The 10,160-nt window shown below is 49.2% G+C and overlaps 1 protein-coding gene across 1 annotated transcript in view; it reads right to left on the reverse strand.

The window, feature by feature from the left end:
- Positions 1-10,150, reverse strand: part of tecpr2 (tectonin beta-propeller repeat containing 2) — an 11,924-nt gene extending 1,774 nt beyond the window's left edge. The window contains exons 1-22 of the mRNA XM_031838484.1: positions 9,972-10,150; positions 9,702-9,859; positions 9,424-9,577; positions 9,000-9,152; positions 8,790-8,922; positions 8,267-8,475; positions 7,957-8,179; positions 7,639-7,852; positions 7,324-7,558; positions 6,961-7,200; positions 6,809-6,876; positions 6,588-6,703; positions 6,127-6,300; positions 4,846-5,026; positions 4,334-4,475; positions 4,008-4,233; positions 3,837-3,926; positions 3,213-3,310; positions 2,991-3,126; positions 979-1,127; positions 413-554; positions 166-315 (exon numbers count right to left, since the gene is read on the reverse strand). Coding sequence (XP_031694344.1) covers positions 166-315; positions 413-554; positions 979-1,127; positions 2,991-3,126; positions 3,213-3,310; positions 3,837-3,926; positions 4,008-4,233; positions 4,334-4,475; positions 4,846-5,026; positions 6,127-6,300; positions 6,588-6,703; positions 6,809-6,876; positions 6,961-7,200; positions 7,324-7,558; positions 7,639-7,852; positions 7,957-8,179; positions 8,267-8,475; positions 8,790-8,922; positions 9,000-9,152; positions 9,424-9,577; positions 9,702-9,859; positions 9,972-10,034 — 3,454 coding nt within the window. The 5' untranslated portion in view covers positions 10,035-10,150. The remainder of the gene's footprint in view (positions 1-165; positions 316-412; positions 555-978; positions 1,128-2,990; positions 3,127-3,212; positions 3,311-3,836; positions 3,927-4,007; positions 4,234-4,333; positions 4,476-4,845; positions 5,027-6,126; positions 6,301-6,587; positions 6,704-6,808; positions 6,877-6,960; positions 7,201-7,323; positions 7,559-7,638; positions 7,853-7,956; positions 8,180-8,266; positions 8,476-8,789; positions 8,923-8,999; positions 9,153-9,423; positions 9,578-9,701; positions 9,860-9,971) is intronic.
- Between the last annotated feature and the right edge of the window lie 10 nt (positions 10,151-10,160).

Below are 10,160 nucleotides of genomic sequence, written 5' to 3' on the forward strand. Positions count from 1 at the left end.
CACACACACACACACACACACACACACACACACACACACACACACACTGGGTCCACCTACAGGAATATGTATCTGCCCAGCCTCACGAGTATAAACCCAGTCTTACCAGTATAAACCAGTCTTACCAGTATAAACCCAGTCTTACTAGTATAAACCTAGTCGTACCAGTTAACCAGTTGGCATTTCCAGGGATTTTCTTCCAGTAATCTCCAGCAGGGTTTCGGTCAGAGACCCCGTAACGACGAGCCAGATCTCCGTTGACACAGCGAACCCAGACGGTCCGAGAGCTGAGGACCAGCTGACTGACGACTAAACCTAAAACAGACACGTACACATGTACACACATTGAAGTACAGTATATGTATTAATACAGTATCCACAGTATAACAGGTGTCCAGACAGATAGGTGTACCTGGTACCAGCTCCCAGTCCGTCCCCACAGGCATCTCATCACTGAGTCCGGTCCTGACGAAGACACTTCCTCTGTTGTTCAAAGCCCAGAGGAGACGATCGTTAGGACTCGTCTGGATACGGACCAGCTGCACTCCTATTGGCTGCAGAGACATGATGTCACAGTTACCGGTTGGTTCTGTGTGTGTGTGTTACCTGTACAGGTGGTTCTATGTGGATCCAGTGTGTGTGTTACCTGTACAGGTGTTTCTATGTGGATCCAGTGTGTGTGTGTTACCTGTACAGGTGGTTCYATGTGGATCCAGTGTGTGTGTGTTACCTGTGTAGGTGGTTCCATGTGGATCCAGTGTGTGTGTGTTACCTGTACAGGTGYTTCYATGTGGATCCAGTGTGTGTGTTACCTGTACAGGTGTTTCTATGTGGATCCAGTGTGTGTGTTACCTGTGTAGGTGGTTCTATGTGGATCCAGTGTGTGTGTGTTACCTGTGTAGGTGGTTCTATGTGGATCCAGTATGTGTGTGTTACCTGTGTAGGTGGTTCCATGTGGATCCAGTGTGTGTGTGTTACCTGTACAGGTGTTTCTATGTGGATCCAGGCCGGTAGCATCATGCTTGGGTTCATGGGCTGCGTTCCAACTCTGAAGTAAACTATTCCTCGACTGTCCACAGCCCAGACGTTCTGACTGCCACAGCTCACACTGACCAGACGAACACTTCCTGGAACACATCAGTGATATTTTACCTCAACACACCTGTAAACACATTTATATTCCCTCTATATAAGCGTGTGAAACCTCAAAACATCCCATGAACTTCTAGAACCCCTTCAAGAACCCATTGAACTGCCCTAAGAAGCCCTAAAACCTCTTGGGAAACTGAAGAACCACCTCAAGATCCATTGGATCCGCTACATGGTCTTTGGGAACCCCCTCAAGGATCATTTGAACTGAATCAAGGACCCTAAACTTTATTTTATCATCACACACAATATGAATTCAACCCCTCCTCAGGATGAGGATCAGGAGGCTGCTGAGAAGCCCGGGGAGCTACTTCAGTTCAGTCTCTCCCAAGGACACTTGACAAAACCTCCTCATAACATCCTCAAGGACCCCTAGAAGAGGACTGTTGGTCAGGTTAGGTACGGTTCCACCTGGAACCTTAGCAGGATCAGGTGGTCCCCTTTCAGACCCACTGAGACCAAACTCACAACACCACTCTCCAAACACCAACCGGAGGAAACCGAGGGTCGATAGAAAATGGTTTGGAACAATGGACAAAAGAAAGATCAGTCGATCAGAATGTAACCTGATGAATAGTCCGAATATCTCAGATCCGCAAGGGACCACCACCTGGAAACCTAGACAGGAAGACACTAAAAATGGCAACCAAAAGAAACGGAGGATGTGGTCACAATGTGAAACATTCAATAAAATAAGGACCATATCATTTGACAAGTTCAACTCTGCAATGCCACACGAGGCAGATCTTGGTTGCTCAACAGGAACATGTAAAGACCTGGACAGAGAGAGACCGTCATGTGGTGTCTGACAGAGGAACTAAAAACAGATCTGATCCAGCAGACAGTCCGGTTACAGCGTGACACACTCAGAAACACCTCTGAAGTACCAGCCTGTTACATAACCTCCACCCGTCAATGTGACGGAGAAACACAGCTGAGTGTGTGTGTGTGCATCATACTGTAACCTGACCCCCCCCACCCCAAACACACCCTGACTGATCAACCTATCACAGACCACAAGTCAGACTCCTTCACAAAATAAAAGATATTAAAACACATTAACTTCTGCTTGTGTTTTCATAAACACTATTAACGCATTAGCACCCCCTAGTGGCAGCAGAGAACACTGTGGTTTTAGTGGTAGTAAGTGAGGGATTAATGCATGATTAGGTGAGCTGGATATAATAGTTTTAAATGTTTTAAGGGAACACTATGTACCCGACCTTCACAACGTCACAAGTGTAAGAAGAGAACAGCACGAAGGCACAAAGCTTTGGCAAAGAAAGCAGATGACACAGATTTGTGCTATAGTTCAGCTCAGAGTCCAGTGGGGCCTCCAGCAGAGTCCGGTCCACCGTGGACAGACCCAGATCCTCCAGCAGAGACTGGTCCACCGTGGACAGACCCAGATCCTCCTGCAGAGACCGGTCCACCGTGGACAGACCCAGATCCGGCTTTACCTGCAGCCTTGGACCTGCAGTCTGAGCTCCGGAGGGAGGGAGAGCTCAGCTCCCGGCAGCAGCAGCAGCGTCTCCTCCTCCTCCTCCTCCTCCTCCTCCTCCTCCTCCTCCTCCAGGAGCAGAGCTTCTCCTCTCTGGGAGCCAACACCGACACCACGCTGCTGGAGACCCAGGACGTATTGCTGGACCCACTGGAGGGAAGGGAGGCACGGGAGAACCAGAACCAGGACTGAGAGGGGCAGACTGTCAGACCCTGCTGCAGTAAAATGAGAGGTTTTCTAAAGGGAGTCTGGTGCTCAGAGACACTACCACTTTAGTCCACAGGGACTGCCAAAAAGAACACTAAATGAAAGTTCCTTGTAGTGACTTTCAGGTACGTACCGAGCTGGTTGAGGTCCAGGGGGGTCCAGTGGAGTCCAAAGGGACAGGACGAAGACAGCGTACGAATACTGACTCGGCCATGGGTGTCTAAACCCCACAGAGCATCACGACAGGCAGACAGTTGAGTCAGCTCCATCTGAGCACACAGGTAGAACACAAAAGATCATCAGCATGAACAGAGATGAGTAAAATCAGACTCGGAGACAGATGTGGTGTTTTTACCTCAAAAGGCAGATGGATGGACGAGGGACGGAGCTCTCCATCCTGGTCCCAAACACAGAACAGATCCTTCCTGCTCTGAGCCAACCACAGGAACGTACCTGAGAATCAGGTAACACACACAGGTAGACTATGATCAGTTGTGTATAATGTCACATATGAAAGATTGGTCTGAGGACTAGTTGCAGTGGTCTGAGGACTAGTTGCAGCGGTCTGGGGACTAGTTGCAGCGGTATGGGGACTAGTTGCAGCGGTCTGAGGACTAGTTGCAGCAGTCTGGGGACTAGTTGCAGCGGTCTGGGGACTAGTTGCAGTGGTCTGGGGACTAGTTGCAGGGGTCTGGGGACTAGTTGCAGCGGTCTGAGGACTAGTTGCAGCGGTCTAAGGACTAGTTGCAGCGGTCTGAGGACTAGTTGCAGCGGTCTGAGGACTAGTTACAGAGGTCTGAGGACTAGTTGCAGGGGTCTGGGGACTAGTTGCAGAGGTCTGATGACTAGTTGCAGTGGTCTGAGGACTAGTTGCAGAGGTCTGAGGACTAGTTGCAGAGGACTGAGGACTAGTTGCAGAGGACTGAGGACTAGTTGCAGAGGTGTGTAGTATTGTGTGTACAGTGTACAGGTGTGTGACCTTCTCTGTGAGGCACAGCTGAAGAGGTGATGAAGCTCCACTTGGTGGCTGAGACGGTTCCTCTTGGAACGACGTTCTGCCAGAAGGTTCCTGAAAGAATCAAACAAAAAGCTGCAGTAAAAAGTCTGTAGGTACTGGACCTTTACTGGACCTTTCTGGACTACTACTGACCCACGAGACTTCCCCGGGCCAGGTGCAGCTGGTTCCGTCCCGAGGCGACCCAAACTCCGCTGCCATTGGCGCTGACCAAGCTCGGCTGGCACTGCGAGTACTGCGACAGGAAGGCCACCACACGCTCCACCGGTGCCCTGGTAACCGTGGCAACGCTCTGGGTGGCATGCAGCAGCGTCTGGAAGAGACTGCCCTGATCGAAGACCACATAGTCTGAAATACTGATCTGATGAGAGAGAGAGAGAGAGACAGACAGCCAGACAGGTTGTTAAGCTGCAAAGGAGATCTGAGATCAATACCAGAACCTTCTCTCTAACTCGATTTACCTGCCACCAGTGGTCGTCGTCGCCCTGTGGTCTGGATGAACAGATGCCGGTTCGAAACCAGAGGCTGCCGCTGGCATCCAGCGCCCAGGCTGTACCACCTTCTGCCAGGGCAACACACATCAACTCCAGACCCTGAGCCTCACTGTGACAAACACACAGGGACACAATCACAAATATACAGAATCAATGAATCCTAGCTCAAAGCTAAAGGTACCACTGGTTTCAATGCTGTATGCTAAGCGACATTTCTACTAGCAGTCTAATTGTCTGTGTGCTATAGTACAATAGTTGTATTGAAGAGGTGACTTTGGCTCAGTGGTAGAGCGGGTCGTCCTTCAATCAGATGATCGGCAGTTCAATTACAGTAGTATTACAGTAGTACAGTAGTAGTAGTACCTGACTGTCGTATAGTAGTAGTACAGTAGTAGTAGTACCTGACTGTGTCGTACAGTAGCAGTACAGTAGTAGTAGTACCTGACTGTTGTACAGTAGTATTACAGTAGTAGTAGTACCTGACGGTGTCGTACTTCCAGCCCTCTCCCTCACTGCAGTAGCTGTTCAGTCCTTCTCTGTAGAACAAAGCTTTGTGTTCGCTCAGAGCCCAGACCACACCTCCGCTCACACACACCTGGGTGAACACACAGGGAGAGTCCACCTTCACTGAGCGAGCACAGGGCCGGTCCACGCTGAGACCTGACGGACACACAGACACGGGTTACTATGGCAATGGCACACAGAAAGACATTCATGTCTTATGTCTGATAATGTTTTGGTGACCCTGGATGTCTTGATGGTGCTGGATGTTTTGGTGGCCTTGGAGGTGTTTTGGTAGTCTTGGATGTTTTGGTGGCCTTGGAGGTGTTTTGGTGGTCTTGGATGTTTTGGTGGCCTTGGAGGTGTTTTGGTAGTTTTGGATGTTTTGGTGGCCCTGGAGGTGTTTTGGTGGCCCTGGAGGTGTTTTGGTGACCCTGGACGTTTTGGTGGCACTGGATGTTTTGGTGACCCTGAATGTTTTGGTGGCCCTGAATGTTTTGGTGGCCCTGGATGTTTTGGTGGCCCCTTGATGTTTTGGTGGCCTTGGAGGTGTTTTGGTAGTCTTGGATGTTTTGGTGGCCCTGGAGGTGTTTTGGTGGCCCTGGAGGTGTTTTGGTGACCCTGGACGTTTTGGTGGCACTGGATGTTTTGGTGACCCTGAATGTTTTGGTGGCACTGGATGTTTTGGTGACCCTGAATGTTTTGGTGACCCTGAATGTTTTGGTGGCCCTGGATGTTTTGGTGACCCTGAATGTTTTGGTGACCCTGCATGTTTTGGTGACCCTGAATGTTTTGGTGACCCTGAATGTTTTGGTGACCCTGCATGTTTTGGTGGTGCTGGAGATCTGAACTGAGCTTGAACCTACTGAGCTTGGTCTGTAGGCGGAGCTTTTATACAAGTTGATGTCTTATCTTGAACCTCACCTGCTCACCTGTTAGGTGTTCAGCTCTATTAGGTAAGAAGTGAACCTCCCTGAAGTTACCTCGATAACCCTAAATCCTCCTTCATAGTACAGGACACGGAATATACAGGATTCCAAGTACATACATGGAAATGACTTTGAAGCAACTTTATGGACGTTAACTAATTTCCTCCGAAAGTTTAATTTCTGTTACGAACTGCTGCCAGAGAAAACTGCAGTGTCACATGGAACTCTATAGGAACCAGTATGTTGTAGTTGTCCGTTCTTGATGTCAGGTTTCTTCACAACAGCAGGTGTTTGTCAAAGAGCATGTGAGACACATAGGTGGCTAGTTACCTGTCTGCAGGTAGAGGTCTCCATTGGTCCTGATAATCCAGGCCGAGTCGTCACTCAGAGCCACGAAGGTCGTTTGCTCCACAGCTTTGTACCAGTGACGTTTTCCTTTGACTGAGACCTTAGCACAAGCAAATGCCGTCATGCTCCTCTGCTCCACCTTCCACAGCAGGTTACCTGATGGAGGGAGCAACAGTTAGCATTCTGCTAATGCTACACACACCTGTAAAGATAGATAGATAGATAGATATAAACTTTATTCATCTCCAGGGGGAAATTAGTTCAAACCTGACAGTCTACTTTAACATGAGACCAAGCTTCAGTTCTAACTGGAAGCTGAGGTTAGTTTAGGTTTCTTTGTATAAATAAAGTCAAACTGAGAGTGTGACATTGTTAACGGTACAAACTGTGCAGTGTACAACAAGTGTGCAGAGGATTTGTCAGGTATGACGACAGCAGCTCACCTGAGGGTGACAAGGCCACCTGGTGGACGTTGTCTTCAAAGCGCTGCCAGTTGAGCCCAGTTTCAAGTAGACTGCTGCAGAACAGTCCTCCTTTAAAGTCCAGACACCACACATACCTGAAACACACAGGTCACCTGTGAGACACTATACAGGTAGCTTCCACACATACCTGAAACACACAGGCAATACTTTAGTCACCTGAGAGTCTGTTGACTACCCACCTGTCAGTCACCTGCAGGCTCAGTATTCCACATCCTGGTCCTGAGTAACCCATCCAGCTTTCTGCCAACTACAAAGAGAAAAGACAAAATAATATTAATACCTGCTGACAGACTCACCTGGTTTCATCTGGCCGACTTTGTGCTCGTCTCACCTGGTCAGGTTTGAGTGTGTCTCTGTCCTTAGCATCGTGGTCTACCTGTTGGTCTGTGGTCTTCTCCTTCTGATGAGACGGATGGTCGAGGACTTCCCCACTGCTGCCAGTGGGGGCCAGAGTGGGACAGTAGATGTCTCCCTCTTCATCACTGGACATACTGGGTTTTCTGTCCAGACTGGACACAGTGGAGTAAAACATCTGGTCTGCCAGAACAGCGGGGGGGACCTGGTCCTCAATCTGAATACAAACACAGAGGAAACCAGTTCATTGTGTGAATGTTATGTCTCACTTTAGTAGCTACAACTGTCACCTGATAGTTACAGATAAATGTTAATATCCATGAAACTCCAGCATCATCACCTCATCCTCCTCTTCCTCTGGTCCAATCAGAGGGCTCATAAACTCATCCTCCTGCTCCTCCATTGGCTGCTGCTCCTGTCCATCATCAACCTCCTCCTCAGCATTGTGCAAGTAGGAGAAGGTACACTCCAGCAGCAGATCCACGTCCGGGGTCGGGGGGACAACCTCCGCCTCTGCACCGGGACCAGGACCAGAGGCCTTTCCTGGATTCTCCAGACCCTGGAAGAGCAGGGAGCTGGGACAAGAAAACAAGGATGAGACTTAAACATGATGAGACACGACAATACTGTTCTCTGCTGGTCCTCAGTTACTAACTCAGACTGGTTGGAGGAAGACTCCGCCTTCTGTCCATCCTTTACACCCTCTGCTTTCTGTGAGATCTGGTGCTGGTTCTGAAGGTCAAGACCAAGGAGGGAGGCTCTGTCACTCAGAGGAGTTCCACTTCCTCCGTCACTACAGCTGCCGTCCTGGACTACAAACATGGAGTCTGAGCAGCTGCTCTCAGAGAGGCGGTTCCCACTGCTGCTGTCTGAGGGCGGAGACAGAGACAGGAAGCATCATGACTACATCGTCCCTGAATAAAGGGGAATCAATAAATATATATTTTGTCTGTCTGACTGTCTGCCTGCTTGCCATGGCGTCTCCTCTTCTTCTTCTTCACTCGGATGGCCTTCACCACCAGCTCCTGCTGCAGCCCCTCATGACCCAGCGGGGCGCTGTAGCGCCTGGAGCTCAGCTCACAGGAAGTGGTCAGCGGGGTGTTTCCAAGGAGAATCTCCCAGGAAGTGATGGAGCTGCTGCGGCTATGAGAGTCGCCGGTGAACAGACCGGAGTGCTGGCAGGGCGGTTCCATCACCTAGAGAACCAGTAACAGGTCAGTTCACCAGTCTGTAGGTGAACGTGTCAACCACTTAAACCAGTGCTGTAGACAGCTGTCAGTCACCTCAAGCTGCTCCTCCGCCTCCTCCACTTCCTCCTCTTTCTCTCCCTCCTGGCTGGGCCTCTCCCATCCCCCCCCCTGCTTCTCCCGCCCCCCACCCTCTACAATGATGGCCATGGTTCTGATTGGCTGAGCTGTTTCAACCGATCCAGTTGGTGGGAGGATGGTGGGCGTGGCCAAAGGTGAGGCCTGATGGATGGAGAGCTCCAGCGCTGAAGAGGAGAGACAGACATATATATATATATCAGTGTTGAATACATGGATCGTACTACAGTGGACCCGGATAGTCGACTATTGGGTTATTGGTAGTGTTGCGTTAAACCCCTCAGGATTACAGGAATGTAAAGAATACACTTAACCTTTTGGCAAATGATTCAGATTCAGATTCAATAACAACTAAAAATATAAACAACAATACTGTAATAACAGAACCAATGTAGATGTGGAGGAGCGGAACAGTAGTGTTACTATTACTAGTAGTATATATACTGTGCATATATATACTACTAGTAGTAGTAGTACTCACAGCTGGAAGAGAGTCCCTCGGGGCTGTTGGAGAGACGGATGATGTCTCGGTCTCCTTTCAGGATGAAGATCTCGTTGTCACAACTCGACACCGACACAATATCTCCGCTGCTCTCCAACGCTCCGATGATCACCTTTACACATCAAACACAGAACGGATTGACACTGATATCAACATTCACAGTAGTAGTTGTATCAGTAGTTGTAGTACCTCGTTAACGCAGTCGAGGACGTAGATGCTGTACTCGTTCCAGCTGAGGATCCAGCCGTCTCTGAGGAAACAGCTGAGCAGGCCGAGCTGTCTGTCTTCTGGACGGTAAGCTCCGATTGGACCAGGATGAGGAAACAACTCAAACTGAGGAATCTGAGTCAGGCAGACAGGTAGACGGACAGGCAGGAAATAGAAAATGTAATTTAAGTGGAAAGCCGTTCACTCTCAGCCCGCTGAAAATACCTTTTCAATAATGTGTCAAATAAATGAAACTACTAGTGAGTGAAAAGCCATCCACAATGATATGAATCGATCTGAAGAAACATAACTTGACTCATCAATAATGGGTTTCTTCTCCTGAATAATAATAAACAACTTCGGTCAGAAAGGGTTCAGGTCCATCCCTCGTATGTTTCCACTGTACCTGTGTGTTGAAGAGTGGTTTGAGCTGTCGAGTGTCCTCAACCTGTCCTCTGATGTCAGACCTCCAAAGTCTGAGTCCAGGTCGCGCAGCAAATACCTGAAGATCGCTCTGCTTACAGAGAGCCGGCAGGAAGCAGGCGCCGAACCTGCCGCTGCTGCAACCAACACATAAAATACTGTCAACACTACTGTGGACATGAACACTGTATAGTCTCTAATAGAATGTCTACTGTGGACATGTTGTGTCCCTGTATTATGGGATGTACATCACATGTCTACCTCTTGCGTGGTTTGGTGCCCAGCTGCTGGACTTCCTGTTTCTGAGTGCAGTAAAGCAGAGATCTGTGCTGTGTTGAGATCAGCAGCACCTGGTGACTGTACTCCATCTGGACCACACCTGAGGACTCCTCCAGCAGCAGCACGGGTTTACACACACCCTGCGCACACACACACACACACACGCGATTAATAAACTACTCTTTCCTTTCTTATTACATAAACAAAATGATTAATGTATTTTAACTAGTAGTGTTGTTGTTGTGGTTTCACCTGGTCCAGGTCCAGAGAGGAAAACACAACTCGTCCTTTATCGTCTCCTGAGAACAGTTTCATCCCGTTGGTGCTCCACGCCAGAGTCGTTACCGAGCCTTTATGGAGGCCGACCACATCGAACCGCCTCAGCTAGAGACAAAGAGAGAGACAGGTGTGTTCCAACTCTACAGAGACAGAGAGAGAGAC

This window comes from Anarrhichthys ocellatus, unplaced genomic scaffold (genome assembly GCF_004355925.1).
Source record: "Anarrhichthys ocellatus isolate YVR2014 unplaced genomic scaffold, GSC_Weel_1.0 scaffold758, whole genome shotgun sequence".
NCBI lineage: Eukaryota > Metazoa > Chordata > Actinopteri > Perciformes > Anarhichadidae > Anarrhichthys > Anarrhichthys ocellatus.